The sequence below is a fragment of the Anguilla rostrata genome, chromosome 14, assembly GCF_018555375.3.
Source record: "Anguilla rostrata isolate EN2019 chromosome 14, ASM1855537v3, whole genome shotgun sequence".
Taxonomy (NCBI): Eukaryota; Metazoa; Chordata; class Actinopteri; order Anguilliformes; family Anguillidae; genus Anguilla; species Anguilla rostrata.
Window position 1 is genome coordinate 20,860,014 of NC_057946.1, and position 16,337 is coordinate 20,876,350.

The window sequence follows — 16,337 nt, forward strand, 5'->3', positions numbered from 1 at the left end:
ACTGTATGGCTGTGATCACACTCAAGCGAATTTTCTCTCTGAAAGATATGCTGGATGTAAAATTGTAAAAAAAATAAATAAATAAATAAAAAAAACACAATTATTAAATGGGCAGATATATACACTGCTACTGCCAAAAGTTAGTGAATATTAACAATCATTCATTTGTCACAGTACCTGAATACAATCTGAGCTGTTTAAGTGACTCGTCAGACCAGAGGAAGCATTTGCCTCTGTAGTTGTCAAACAGTTCTGATCCTGAGTATCCTATTTTCAGCTCAACTGAAAATGACTTATTTTTCACTTCTTGGTGAACTTGAGAGTAATATGCCGGAAACTGGAATTATGAAAAACGGCAAAAAACACTTATATTCCATTTATGAAGCAGCATAATTAGTTTTGAACCAGCTTAATTAATTTGGTTCCACTGATCTATGAAACTGGCAGCACATATAGCCAGATGACAACCTTCAATGTGTGATTTAAAAATAATAGTAATAATAATAATAATATGACAAAATGGAGAGGACAAGACAAGAAATTGACCTTTTCATCTAAAATATGCCATTAATTAAAAAAACAATACAGTATACTGGCTTCTGGTCTGCGATTACAGTTAATTAATAGGGTGACCTTAAATGAGTATAGGGAGGAGACAGACAGATAGAGTGTGCTGAAAGAAACAGATGCAGCCTTTAAACCCTCTGTTTTGGCTCTACATGAAAGACGAGAATCTTTCTAAGAAACAATATATTTTTGCTTTGCACCTGCCATTCAAGGCCAAGATTCCAGACAGCAGAAAACTAAACAAATGCACATGATTGACTACCAAGCCCTTGCATTCATGATGCAATATACTTAGGGCCATTAAACCTATGCATTGGGCTGAATGCCTAGCTGTACATAAAATGATTCAGCATGGTTAAACTCTCTAAGCTTTAGAGTGCAGGTGTTTTACTAACACACTGTTGTTTTACATTTATACGAATAGCAGTTTCAAATAGTTTTATTTTCAATTCAGAAAATATTAAACGAGTCCTTGAAAAATGGTTGGATGTATCAGGGAATGATTGGATATATTGGGTGTATGTGGAGGGTCTGCAAAATCTCTTATACAGCACTTCAGGATTTGATTTTTGAGATTGAAAGTACATGGAACTAAAATGGAAATAAAATAAAAAATAAAATGTCCATAGGCAGATTTGACTGCAAATGTATCTTAAAAATACATTTTAGTATGCACACCTTAATTACATTAAAATGACATTTTATTGCCTCTTACTTTTCAAATCCACCCTTCTAATCAGCTAAGACTTTACGGTTCTCAGAATATTTATTTTTCAGGGAATTAAATCATGTGTCCACACAATTTATAAATGAATGATATTCTCAGATTTAGCATGAAATCCACGTAGTTTCTTGAAACAGGTCTCTGGGGTCACTCTTTATCTTTATTTCAGAAATGAAAGCAGGTTGTTTTACTATTCTTTCAATGTGGTTTCAATTTACTTCAAAGAAATTAACTTTGAATTGGCAGGGAAACATTCCAAAGATCTATCAGACCAGTTTAGACTGAACCAAGGAACCACAAGCCAACCAACCTTCTAGAGGTACAGCAGGATTTTGGACATGCAGGGACATTGCATGCAAGGCTGTTTGTTCTTCTCACTTTAATTATATGTCATTTGACATAGCCAACTATTCCTGCCGAATAATGTAAATGAAAGACCTAGAATTACCCAGGGCAACTGGAGAAAAATCTAGCAGACCTGCCAACGGTACCATGGTTTGCCAGGTATCTGTCAGTGCTGTGGCACAGAATCCCATATACCATGGCAAATTTATGTCCACTGAGGCCCCAAGGACAGAAACTAAAAAAAGGGAGAAGAGTATTCAAGTCAGTGTTTCTTTTTTTTTTTAACAACCCATACCTCAGGAGGCCCAATTTGCAACTATTGCTGTATTTTGCTGTGGCAGTTTAATATTGTAGTTAACTGTTAGAGACAGAAATTGTAGTAAACAAAACCCTGTGGAAGCTAGGTGCTACATGGCATGACCATTGCTAAAACACGATGAACATGCTGCAGAGTATATTTGCATAGCTTGGGACAATCTGACGGCAGTTAGCATTAGCAGCAGTCAGTTGCTGAATCTTTAATAGATATGTGGCAGATGGAATTAAACTCGAGTGAAACTCAAAAAATGAAACAATGGTAAACTTTGCTGCAAGACATCTGCAGTGTACTTCAGGCCTTCAAATTAAAGTGACACATGCAGCTTCAGCAAGATGATATTGGCTAGGCAGCGATGTTGTGGAGGGTGTTAGATTTACTGCTGATAGAATGTACCAAAATCAGGATACAAAAGTACATTCTGGTGCTTTCTCTGAATAGTTGCAGTATGAGGCTAAGGCTAAAATAGGTTATTGACCATTTTAGTACAGACTTGCCTTTCATGCATGATTTGTATACATGCAAGTATGCTGCAGCCTAGCTGTAACTTCACGGTAGATGTACAACAACTGTAACCATGGACACAGCGTCACAGAGCGACATTCAAAGGCAGTTATTATTCATTCCAAGTGCTTCACAATCAATCATCATTGATTTGCTAATATATTCTACTAAAAAATAGAAAATATTACATTTAAGTAGGGAAATGATTCTTTGTTTTACATTGTTTTTTACATCCCTAATTTAATGAAAGGGAATTACTGTGTTAATGCCTGGCTTTTTTGTGCCATAAAAATGGGGCCCAAGGATGCTATAAGCTAATTATCACTGTCCTCTCTGTATAATGGACAAAGTTCCATACTAATATATGCACTCACTGGCCACTTCATTAGGTCCACCTGTTCAATTGCAAACTGCACCCGTTAACACAAATATCTAATCAGCCAATCACGTGGCAGCAACTAAATGCATTTAGGCATGTAGACATGGTCAAGACGATCTGCTGAAGTTCAAACCAAGCATCAGAATGGGGAAGAAAGGTGATTTAAGTGACTTTGAACATGGCATGGTTGTTGGTGCCAGACGGGCTGGTTTGAGTATTTCAGAAACTGCTCATCTACTGGGATTTTCACGTGCAACCATCTCTAGGGTTTACAGAGAATGGTCCGAAAAAGAGAAAATATCCAGTGAGTGGCAGTTCTCTGGACGAAAATGCCTTGTTGATGGCAGAGGTCAGAGGAGAATGGCCAGACTGGTTCGAGCTGATAGAAAGGCAACAGTAACACAAATAACCACTCATTACAACCGAGGTATGCAGAAGAGCATCTCTGAACGCAAACCACGTCAAACCTCGAAGCAGATGGGCTACAGCAGCAAAAGACCACACCGGGTGCCACTCCTGTCACCTAATGAAGTGGCCGGTGAGTGTATGCTTCAGCTCTGGAGCTGAAACTAACAGAAAGTCAAACAAATCAAATTGCCCAAACAGTCTGGCTGAAGATGAAAGGGAAATGCCTCAACAAGTTTTAGCAAAAACTTTGTTAGGACTTGTAACAAAAACAAAAAGTTTTGTATTGCTCAATGTTTCTGGTACATTTAGAAATGAATACACATCTAGGTCCCCTTGACATCTCCGGCAGTACAGCTGCATCAGAGCGTGCGTGATGTCAGCAGTGGGTCAGGGAAGGATGGACTTGCATGATGTCAGCAGTGGGCCAGGGAAGGATGCGGCTTTTGCCTCTCCAGAAGTGTGTACATTTATAGAAGGAAAAAAAATCTGGGGTGTGTCCCAAAATACTTGCTAACAAACTGGGATTGGTCTCATGCAAGCTGAAAAAAGCAGAATTGATCTGTGACCCCAAATATTCATAATAGTGCTCTCAGGTGCTTTCTGCCCTATTGCAGAACATTTCATCATACCCTGGTGACACATGATTGCCTTGCATGTGTGGTAATATTATTCCCCTGTTGCTGTTTTAGCCACTGCGCTAGATCTGACCAGGCTGTCAAAAAAAGAAAAAGTATTGATATTTGACCACTTACTGCAAAAGTATTATTATTATTATTATTATTATTAGTTGTTGTGTTGTTGTTGTTGTTGTTGTTGTGTGTTGGTTAGTTTGGTGTGGTGTGAAAAATAAATGTGTAATAATAATAATAATAATAATACTAATAATAATAATAATAATAATACTTTTGCAGTGGTCCAGTATCAATACTTTTAAAAAAATATTATTATTATTATTATTATTATTATAGTGATAATAATTTGCCTAGAGATGACTGCTGGTCTCCATATGAGATACACATTAGTAAAAAAAGAAGCTGATTAAAGTGCATTGTCGTACACAGTGTTATCACAGTTTATTTGTTGTATGACTCATGCTGCTCTTCTAGAATATGTGGGTACTGTTGCAATCACCTTGTTATTTTCCATGTTCTTATTTGTTTTTAAAATCAACATTTTATTGTGGATGTCTTTTCCTATGCAGGATATCAAGGTCCTAAAATATTATGTTCTATATAAAGGTCACGTGCAACTCAAGTTTATCTGTTACTAAAGATCATATACATAACCTGCTTTGAAAAAAAAACATTTGTGTTATCCTCACACCAGTACTGTGTAGGACTGCTTATATTTTAGAATACATGCCACATCCTCTTTACAAGCATGCCTATGCAATATAGTATATAGAGAAGCTTTCACTGTGAACTTTTAAACTTGTTACACTCAATAACCTTGCATGCAGAACTCATTCCAACACGAAGACAGGCAACAACAGACGGTTATTTGTGGTCTGGTGTTATACAGGTGGTGCCAAATGCTTCACACAAGCCATTCTGTTTCCATTTCAAGTATTTGGGAGGGTGCGTGTGCAGGTGCAGAGGGAGTAGTCTAAATGAAATACCTAAATGGAATTATTTATCTAAATATAGCAGGGCACAGATACACGAGCATGGAATGTGAGAATGGAAAGAATAGGGTAGAAAATATCAAGCTAAACAGCTGCTGCACATTATTTGGCATTTACTTGTCATGTTGTGTTCAAGATAGTGTTTTTAATTGGTAACATAGTTACAGATTAGTTATCTAAGTAATGCCTTATGATATTTAGCATAACATTGCAATAAATCATGTATTAAAAGGGCTACTGTACATGTTGGCTGACCATTTTGGGAGACAATGTTTGTTAAAGTACCTCTGTTTCTTGTGACATAATAACGTGGTGTCTGCTCTTAGATTTAATCTATGTCCGAAATACATGCATTCCTTAGTGAAACTAATGCACATATGTTTACCTGACCTTCAGGTAAGGCTCTTTCTTTGTGAAGGTACAATAAAGACATAATATGGGCAGCAGTTTAGGGACTTTATAAGGTAGCCTATATCCTATGACATTTAAATGCCTTTTCAGAGAGTACTTTGTTACCTAAAGTTATCTCAGCTCATATGTACTCAATTTGCCATCCCATAGAGATAGATATGAATTGTTTGCTTCTGAAAATTCGTCATTGCTTTGCCAGCTGCCTGTATTTATTTTAAATTTCAGTTATATCTCACATCACAAATCACACTTTTGAGCCCACTGTTACTATTTTGTTCACTTAGAATGGTTATTTCAGTAATGATTTACAGAAAATTGTATATATATATATATATATATATGTATATGTATACATATATATGCTACCTGTTGGTAGTACTTGTTGGCTACCTGTTGTTCTTTATGGAAAGCTTTACCTATCTATTTAGGGAATGGCCTAGCTGCAGCAAGGTATTATCTTAAGCCACTTGTGGCTTGTTTCTTTGATTAAGTTTGATTAAGTGCTCATAAGGTCTGAGAGGGCCACTTTATGTATCTCGCAAAGCACACGGCAATCCAGGCAGCATGACGGGGACCCAGTTTCTTTGAACAGGTTGTCCATTCAAGACATGTCCTCTGGGACACGACTGCTCTGCATTATTAGGTCCTGTTGATCTCGAGGGCAGCATTACGTCTGACAAACTTAACTTTGTGCTCTTTCACTCACCCTCTCTCTCTCTCTCAGCACCTGAAGGGGGAAGAAAAACATGGATGTGGAGGTGCTTTTGCTGAAATAATTTGAGGGTTAACACACTTCCTTAGTCACAGAGAAAATCACAGCGATAAGGTAAGTTCAGTTTTCCTTCTCTGATTTTGCAGCTGATGTGTGGGGCTGCACTGAAGAATGTTGGAGTGGATTTTTCATTTGGCAGAGAAGTGTGGGAACACTGAAGTTCAGCATAGTGGATTGAATGGTATCAATTTGCTGATGGTTCTGTATTTTGAGTGAGGATACACAAAGAATAATGAACAGAGATAAGTGTTTTGTATAATGAAGAAGAAGAACCACTATATTCTATGGATTATAAAAATGTTTAGTTTGATTATGCAATACAAAATTAAAGGTGCCTAATGATCTAAATATATTTTGATATTGCTGTATTTTCATAAACTTTTGGCCATAATATTAGACATTCAGCTACTTAAAAATGATTCAATCTTTTGTGATAATATTCAATCAATAGATTAGTGTATTGTGGATGGTGTCACCACAAAATATTGTACAAAGAATTTCTTGAATGTGGAAAATAAATAAATTGCAGCGGTTTGCATTAATGTGTTACAAAATGAACCTGCAGTCACTACGACAGGGGATGGTGTGAATTATCCGTCCCAACAAACCTAATATCAAACCCATTTATACTCTAATGTGTGATGGGACAGTGGGGCTTCATGGAGAACGCCACAATGGGTGGAACTACCACATGCTGTCAGTCACTCACTCTTGAACCAGTCATTCTGCTGTTCTCTCCTAGGCAAAATGGGATAAATTGGTTCAAAGTTTGGCTCAATCAGTGAGTAACTGACACACAATAGCTTAACTCACGTCACAGTTAATGAAGCCATGTACTCACTTGTACCTTATGGTACCTGTGGTGTCCTCAGACTGTAAGTTCAGCATGAAATCATTCACAATATCATTTTGAATAGAAAGGCTTGTGCCTATCTGTTCTTAATAGTTTGACCAGCAATGAGGGATAACTCATCACGTGCAAAAGGTTTGAAGTTTGGGAGAGAGGGAAATTCACGCAAAATATAATAAGCTCCAGAAAGTATTTTGTAACACATTAATGTAGCTTTTCTTTCATTTACATTATTTGCAGATTTGGGATATTTAGAAATGTAAATCTACTTTTCAAATACACAGTACTCCAAAACAAAATGTTTAAATCTAATGAAGCAAAGAGAAAAATGCTTTTTCTTTACATAACATAACATGACATAACATAACATAACATGACGTAACATGACATGACGTGACATGACATAACATAACATAACATAACATAACATAACATAACATAACATAACATAACATAACATAACATAACATAACATAACATAACATAACATATACATTCTAAAGTATTTGCTGAGCTAATCCCACTTCTACATTGTACATGTGTAGTAGAGCTCAGAAAATGTACAGCCACGCATTTTCACACACGGAGGACTGGGCACAGTCGGCGAGGACAGGGAGGAGATGGGGGTCTGAATAACCTCAGATTACAGTATATCTGAAGTTTATTTCTGGAAGAGAACCGGCATTCCTAGCTCTGCCCACCGCGCCCATCTATTTGTCAATCTCTAACTGTGCCCTTTCTTTTCAGGCCAGCAGGTCAAGCAGAAGGCCATGGGATGTGGAACCTCAGCGTCAAAAGAATTACAGTTGAAAAAATGCGAAAGAGGTAATCTTAGAGACTAAGTCTTCATGCCTTTCTGGTTTCTACAGTCTCGATGAGCTCAGTCTTTAAGTGATCCATTCAAGTTAATAAATTCACCTAAAATACATCAGTAAGAAATGTAAGGTCATTTTGGAGATAATAATTTTTAAAATAAAAATTATTATGAATGCACATATATGACTTTTCAATTCATGGGGAAAAAGTATGAAAAGATGATTTGTGTCTTGTTATAAAAACTAAAGAACTGTGCATCCAATTAACTAAAAAAAACTCTTTATTTTTTTTTGTCTGTACCTGGATATGTAGCTGCTACAGGTGAGTTAAAAAGTTTCCTCTCTCGTGTGTGTTGGTCTTCAAATGGAACAAGAGATCATTGGGCAAATATCAACCATTAGTAAAGTATGAAAAGCACACTTTCCAAAAATACCACTGAGAGCTAGCAATGTGCCTTGCTCATTCATACCCAGATTAAATCATTGAAAGAGTAAATGACTTTTTTCTATCAAGGACCAGTGTTGTCTGAAGGACATGGGGACTATCAGGCAGTGAAAGAGGGCAGACTGATTCGTTATACCTGTTTCCTTAGCGATGAGAGCAGCTCTGCTGATCCAGCGGTGGTACCGCCAGCACGTCGCACGCATGGAGCTGAGACGAAGGTGCACCTGGAACATCTTTCAGTCCATCGAATACGCAGGGGAGCAGGACCAGATCAAGGTGAGACAGCCGCAGCTGGTGCTAATGAATAAGCCAGGACCATGTAGAGGTGCCTCAAATTCTATTTCTTGTGCATTCATAGTACAGCGATGCATTCGACAGCTGGGACTAACTGTGGACTTGTTCAATGCCAAGAGTGGAGGAGAGTCCATGGAGTGATGCATAATTGGTCGTAGTGTCACCCAGGAAGGGTGTTCCCTGACTCATTGCTCAATAATGACTCTTCTGGTCGGTGAGGCACATTCGATCTGCCTGCACCAGAATGCATCAGACCTCTGGTGCTGTAAGTATATTGCATTGCACAGCGGGGGCTAACTCTAGGTATGCTGGAGTAAGCACATACTAGTGTCACCACTCCTGGACTGATGGTGATGCAACAACCAATTTAGTTTACATAGACTGAACAACTGACCAGAAGAGTTGTTATTGCATGATGGAGAGGGGATATGTTAGTTATGTTTGTTAGTTATGTACCAACCTGCAGTCATTATTGGTATGTTCAGGATTTAAATCCAGACTGTACCGCTCACTACTGCATCAAGAGCTAGAGCTTTAGCAAGATACCTCAACCAAGACCCTGTCTGTGATAGTCTAATTACAACTTCTCTTTTTCTGAAACAGCTGAATAATTTCTTTGGTTACCTGATGGATCACTTTACACCAGTAAACAATGAGAGTAAGTTTTTCCTCCTATGATATTTATAGACTATTTCATAACCCCCCCCAAAAACACACATTCATAAGGTATTTCATACCCCTCAATGAGGATCAGATGTCCTGCCCACTGATCCCTCCCCAGGTGACACTATGGGTCTATGATCAAGTATGCACCAGCCATTGGAGCAGCTGTCTGAATATGATACCAGGAAATTGGTGCCATTCACACACTCTGTCCCTTAACAGGATTTATTGTCTTAACAGGTGATACTCACCAGCCTTTCAAATGTTTTCCTTTAAGGAGAAAAGTATGCATTTTATCGGGACTGTATAGCTGGAAAGGAGGTGGTTTGAAATAGAAACACAGACACGGGATAATGTTTAACTGACCACAACTTTACACAGCAGTACTGCAATGTAGTGTTGCGATATTGTTTTGTGTAAACTGGTCCATAGTATAGATCATGTGTCATCTCTCTCGCTTAGGAAACTTGATCTCCCACATCTTCAGGGAAAATGAGGTCTGTCGTGACACTGAATGGGAGAGGTGCTTCAGCTACATCAACATTGAGCTGCCAGAATTCTACTGTGGCCCCCGGCTCACTTTCCCACTCACAGTTACTCATGCGGCTGACCTGGTGGAGGCCTTCAGAAACAAGCAAGTAGGGATCCCCAGAGACCATACACTTAACAGGGCTTCGGCAATGTGCTGTCTGTACAAAGTGGATCTTCTGTAATTCAGCAATGACTCTTATTTCATATTTCATCCAGTCAGCAATGAAAAATGTCAAAGTTTGAGAATGAATGTAAGCCTGCTAGTTTTCTCACTTTTCTTGTCTGTTTTTCCCAGTAGCAGCTCCATACAAGATATGTCCTCCAGCTTCTCTTGGAGACTTGGAAACTTCTGACGATTCTACCAAACATCAATCATGTCTCCACCTGCCAAAGCAAGGAAATCATCATCTGTGGTGAGACACGATTTACTCATTGGACTCAAAGGTTCATATATATATACACACACGCACACGCACACGCACACGCACACACAAACATGTATAGCCCTGTTATCCTTGTGAAAGGAGCATAAAGTACTGAACAGTTAATATTTGTGACAAATTGGTTTTGGGAAATAAATTTATAAATTGAGAAAATAATGATTCATTGGAATCACCCTAACATAGCATATATACATACAAATTTAATTTTAATAATGATATATTTTATTTTGCTAGGAGACTTACATGGGCAACTGGAGGATTTGCTGTTCATATTCTACAAGGTGAGCAAATACAATAATAAACAGGCCATTCCTTCTGTAAAACACACTATTTCAAATGAGAAAACTAGAAAACACAAACATCCACCACTGTGTTGTGGCCAGTGCAAGCTCTACCCATCTGGCATGGCATGTTTATGCAAAGACATTATGGTATGTTATGGCATATTACAATATTTGATATATTTTGCATCAAGGTCTGTTTAAATATGTTCTGACTATATACACATTTGCAATGATATGATATATCACCAGTTTCACCTCTATAATATGCATTTCTTTATTTCATGGTAAAAAGAATGGTTTGCCATCTGTGGAGAAGCCGTATGTCTTCAATGGGGACTTTGTGGATCGAGGCAGGGACTCCATTGAGATTCTCCTCATACTGTTTGCATTTCTGCTGGTCTATCCCAACGACATTCACCTCAACCGAGGGAACCACGAGGACCACATTATGAATCTAAGGTATGGACAAATGCAGATTTTATTAATGCATTCACAGCATTTTTATTATTATCAAAAGCATGTTTAATGCATTCAGATTTTTTTTCTAGGTACGGCTTTACCAAGGAAGTGTTGATGAAGTATAAGGTAAGTCTAGTGTCCATCACTTTACTTTTCCACTTGAACTCTGACTGCAAACAGCAATTAGCAGCCTTATTTCAACGGGCTTGTAGGACAGACTCTGGGCATTCAGCCACACTGCGGGGGCTATTTCTGTATATGATACGAGCCCTTCTGCAGGGCTAAGAAGATTTATTAAGTCTCTCACTGTTGTTTATCAGCTGACACTAAATAACCATCGTAGTGACCTACTAAAGTCAGAATCCTCTGCTGAGACAGGCTATTTTGTGTTGAGTCTTAGACTCAACACATGCATTGGATTAATTGTACAAGATCATCAATGGATGATTTAGTTTAAAATAGTAACACCTAATTCACGTATTCCAGATTTTAAATACGTAAATATTCTGATTATTTATGACCAATTGCATCACAACAGGATTTCAGATGAGGTAATTAGTACAAATAAAATAGTTGTACAATGTAATAGTATTTCCGTCATTGTAAATGCGGCCCTGTGGATAATGTCAGGTACAAACAGGTACACTACGAGTAAATCCAATTAGTTCTGCTTACTCACACAGACAGAGAACCGCTTGAGAAGGTCGGTTTGAACAGTCTGTGAAGGCTGACGTGCAGCCTGTTGATTTCTCCCCAGCTCCATGGCAAAAGAATTTTGAAGCTGCTTCACAAGATCTTCAGCTGGTTACCCCTGGCAACCGTGATAGACCGAAAGGTGTTGATCGTCCATGGTGGAATCTCTGACACCACTGACCTCAGTGTCATTGCCAAATTGGAGAGACACAAAGTAAGCAAACAAAAGGGCAGAAAGGATTATGCTTTCCCCTGTCCCCTTTTTCATATATGGTTATGGGCTGCTGTCTAAACTGGCAGGTCTATAATTACTGTACAAAACATTTTTAGATTTAATTTATTGGTATGCCTCAGAAGAGGTATGCCTGATGAATAAAAAGATATTCACTTTCTTTAGCTTGCCATTTGAAAGAAAGGATATTTCTGTTAATAAAAATGTATTACCTGCTTGCATTGTAACAGCCTTAAAATGAGGGAAAGTTGTGGGACGTTGAACATCCCTCAGGTCTCGTACACACTTTCAAACTGAGCTCATGTTCAGATGCAGTATTATTGCATGGTATGGATTGAAATGATAATCTCCAAAAGACTTTCATAAAAGTGTTCTTAAAAGCTTAACAGATTTTTACCTGTAAGACTAAAGCATGCCATCTCTTATCAATACATTTTCTTCACACAAATTTTCACTTGTTCCATTCATTCTAATAATAATCTGCTTGCAAGAATTAAAGTGGCTGAATGCCATTCAGTCTGCACTGTATGATCAACTGATTACAGGTCTAAATAGGTTTTTTCATGATTGTTTAATCAGAAAGATTTTGGCTTTGAGGGGTGCACAGTACAAATCTGTACAGCTTCTGGCAGCTTCTGGAGTGGTATTGTGGTGCAGTGGTACTGAAACTTTTGTTATTGTTCCTCAGTATGTTTCGACGTTCAGACCGCCGGAGAAGAAGAAGAAGCAGGAGTCCATAGACCTGGATAGCAAGGATGCCTCTTTTGGTTCCAAGGGGGGAGGCAGCAGACAGAGACTGTGCTCCCTCACCCACAGCAGCCCCCGGCGCTCGCTGCAGGACCTGTGCAGTCGCGTGCACCGCTCCGTGGACGAGGAGCTGAAGGAGCAGCGCAGGCAGGCTGGACTCGGCCTGTCCCACGGACACCTCCACGACTACCTCTCCCCCGACTCTGACTCCAACTCCTGCAAGTCACAAGAGGCTAATGCTGACGAGTGGAAACAGGTAAAAGTAAAAAAAAAAAATTCACGTAGACGATGAGGCTACAGCATGTTTGGGTGTCCGTCAGTCAGCCAGCGAGGGTGGGGTTAGTCCGTGCTTCAGACTGTTAGAGAGGGGAGCTCGCTTCTCCATCACCCACAGCAGGCCCTACCAGACCGTACACAAATATTTCAACGTTTGCCTTCCCCAGCGTGTGTGTATTATGACTGACTAAACGGCGCTTAAACAGCACACGTCATGTGGCTGCAGGTCGTGGACCTGCTGTGGAGCGACCCCATGTCCCAGAACGGCTGCATCTCCAACGAGGTCCGAGGCGGCGGGTGCTACTGGGGTCCCGATGTGACCGAGGGGGTCCTGGGAAAGCACAACATCCAGCTGCTCATCCGCTCCCACGAATGCAAGCAGGACGGCTACGAGTTCTGCCACAACCGCAGGGTGAGGGAGGCACGATGGGCCCTTCGGTGACGCCAGTCCTGCTCTGATGCACCATACAGACCGGTCTGAGTCTGGGCTGCGCTCGTGCCAGCTGCGTCCAGGAGGAATATTTGACGCACATAACTCCACAGTATCCTCACCGCAACAGTCAACAGCACTCGATTGGGCACTGTAATCTGCTTGTGCCAGCTGTGTGACTTGCAAAGTCCTGTGGTGCAGTAACTGCCCAGCTGGTGGACTGCAGAGTGAAGCGAACTAGTAACTGGCTACACACGTGCACGCTTGCTGCAGAGGACTCAAGTGTTAGTGTGCATCTAATACTGTAGCAATCAGGCAGAGCTACAATTACAATTAGTCATCCCAAACTGATGGGGAAGAAAATTAGGAATATAAAATTATTAATAAATAAGCGTATTAAGTATTTCCCTTTGTTCCTGATATGCACAGGTCCTGACAATTTTTTCTGCTTCCAATTACTATGAAGTGGGGAGCAACCGAGGAGCCTACGTCAGGCTAGGCCCAGATTTGGTTCCACATTTCATTCAATACCAGGCCAACCGTTCGACCCGCAAACTTACCCCGAGGCAAAGGTAAAGATATGATATGTACCTCAGGAATCTGTTTTCCTTTTACCAGTGTAACACCCAAACTTGAGCTTTCAATATCTGGAGAGCTTGTATGGTTTAAGTAGTGATTTTTTCACAGGTACATATTGTGGTTGTTATTTTGGGATAAACCTAATTAACACCTCTAATGCCAGTGTGCTGCTTCTTGCTGCAGCGTGGGTCAGACTGAACGATCTGCACTACGGGCCCTGAGGGAGAAACTCTTTGCACACAAGTCAGACCTCATCAGTGCCTTCCAGGAATTTGACATGGAGAAAACAGGTTCTGATCCACCGCTGTGCCTCCTTCTCAAATTTCAGTTTTATCAACCCGCACCTATTAATTAATATTTGCTCTGTTATAAGTTGTGGGGAAAAAGGGTACCGGTATTTAAAAAATGATTTTAGGGTTTTCTTCGGTAATGTGTAACGTATGTATTTGGTATTTTTATTTCAGTTCTTGCTTAATATGGTTCATTTTCTTGACTGCTTTAGTGATACTACATACACTGTACTCACTGATCTGGAAGCATTGTAAGCCGGGTCTGGCAGTATTACTAATGTAGATCAGGTGAATGCTTCCTGCATTGTAAATTTCTCTGGATAAGAATGTCTACTAAAGTAATGCAAAAGCCAGCCTTGAACAGGCATGTCCAATCTTATCCAAAAATGGTTAGTGTGGGTGAACATTTTTGCTCTAGGCACTACCAAAAACAGTGACAGGAATTTTTAAATTCAGGTGCCCATTCTTGAAGCACAACATTTACTAAGCATTGTGGAACATTGTTCCACCCTTTGCCATGCAGTCCTACATATGATTGGGAATGAGAATCTTGCTTCTCTTTGTACTTCCCCTCTTGCCACAGGGTGGATTTCTCTGAACAACTGGGCAGCTGCGGTGGAGAACGTTCTGCGTCTGGACCTCCCCTGGAGGGTCCTGCGGTCCCAGCTGGTGACCAGCGCACAGGACGGCCAGCTGGACTACCACAGCTGGTTCAATGAGCTGGCCATCAAGGAGCCCAACATCGAGGTGAGCACAGCAGCCACCTGGACACACCCTAATAATATCCAGGATAATAGCCAGATCAAAACTCTAATCACCCTCACAGGGCCAAAGGTTTGTGTTAGAGAAAACATTCTCCTGGCCCTTGTTTTTGATTCCATATTATCTGTAAACTAACAAATACTTTGTTGAGAATTTCTCTTTTGTGCTCTTCACATACTCAGGGAGCTGCATTTACAGTAATTATATATTATTTCAAAAGCTTTAATGGGGTATACTGGAGTTTCAAACTATATTTCTTACACAGATCCCACACCAGAACTTGCTGGAGACCATGTACAGGCACCACTCCAACCTTGAGACAATCTTCAGGATCATAGACACAGACCACTCAGGTAACGAGGCACCCTGCTGGTCAATCTACCTTAGGTGTTTCTCATCTCAACTGTTAAGTAATACTCAATAAAATACAGATTTTAGTATTCTTACAGAACAAGGACTCTCAGTCATCCCAAATCCTTCAGCAACCTCTGAAATATCCAAACACTTGCACAAGCTGTATATAATGACACACAGAATGTGCGAAAAAGCATTATAAATAATCTTGGTAAAGCATCACTTTCAATCACGAGTTCTGAAGCAGTGATACAGTACAATTCTAAATAACTTTTAAGTGAAAAGTAGTTGTTTATAATTCTTTAAGATGGTTCTATTGAAGCAGGTGATGATCCCTTTTCTCACTTTCAGGCCTCATCTCCCTAGAGGAGTTTCATCAAACATGGAAGCTTCTTAGCACTCACCTGAACATAGAGATAAGCAACGAGGCCATCGCTGACCTCGTAGCCAGCATAGACTTCAACAAGGATGGGAGCATCGACATCAACGAATTCATGGAGGCCTTCCGATTGGTGGACAGGTCCAGGGCAGAGATGGAGTGACCTTGTTTGTGATCAACCCCAAAGAGCTACAGCGATCCAAAAGCCACCTGTGAAACCAATCCATGTGAAGGACCCAGCACCTAGAACTCACTTTTAAGTTGGTCACTGACCATTCATTTTCCCATTCAAACTCTGTTTGTGAACTGCTAAAATCAACATAAATCCAAAAGACCACCAGGAGACCTTATCTATTATAGACTGGAGCAAGGAATAGGAAGCTTGCAATGCAACATATGCAAAAAAAAAAAAGAAAAAAAAAAAAACAAAAGTACCATACTAGAGAAACCAGCAGCATGCATCTCCAAAAAGTGGATTTAATGGTTGAATTATCCTTGAGGTGCATTTCTGCGATTCGTGTAGATTCTGCACTAGGATTATATGCAAATGGCAGTAGTAAGAGAATAATCTTGTAAGCACAGGGATATCCCAGTGCATCAGGAAGCAAATGAATATTAAAGCACAGTGGGATATTTAATACACACTGAGAACAGCCTGTAAAGTCTAGGTTTGCCATTATTGGTGCTAATTAAAGTCTTCTCTTCAGCTGCATTTAAAAAAAACGTGTGGGGAAACCATGAGCTGGAGTTGTCATTTAAAG

General features: G+C 39.8%; 1 protein-coding gene across 1 annotated transcript; it reads left to right on the forward strand.

Annotated features, from left to right (window-relative positions):
* The first annotated feature begins 5,767 nt into the window (after positions 1–5,767).
* LOC135240129 (serine/threonine-protein phosphatase with EF-hands 2-like) lies at positions 5,768–16,330 on the forward strand. The gene is made up of 17 exons (XM_064309421.1): positions 5,768–5,870; positions 6,003–6,104; positions 7,648–8,436; positions 9,058–9,112; positions 9,580–9,755; positions 9,947–10,061; positions 10,326–10,372; positions 10,668–10,834; positions 10,924–10,960; positions 11,592–11,741; positions 12,448–12,762; positions 13,009–13,194; positions 13,642–13,784; positions 13,975–14,081; positions 14,665–14,828; positions 15,109–15,196; positions 15,549–16,330. Exons 3-17 carry the CDS (start codon positions 8,311–8,313, stop codon positions 15,737–15,739), a joined length of 2,067 nt encoding a protein of 688 aa, XP_064165491.1. The 5' UTR covers positions 5,768–5,870; positions 6,003–6,104; positions 7,648–8,310; the 3' UTR covers positions 15,740–16,330.
* Positions 16,331–16,337: the final 7 nt, after the last annotated feature.

Coding starts and splice junctions, on each gene's coding strand:
- LOC135240129 (XM_064309421.1), top strand. CDS start 8,311: ATGAGAGCAGCTCTGCTGATCCAGCGGTGGTACCGCCAGCACGTCGCA. Junction 9,113..9,579: donor TACACCAGTAAACAATGAGA/GTAAGTTTTTCC, acceptor TCTCTCGCTTAG/GAAACTTGATCTCCCACATC. Junction 14,082..14,664: donor ATTTGACATGGAGAAAACAG/GTTCTGATCCAC, acceptor CTCTTGCCACAG/GGTGGATTTCTCTGAACAAC.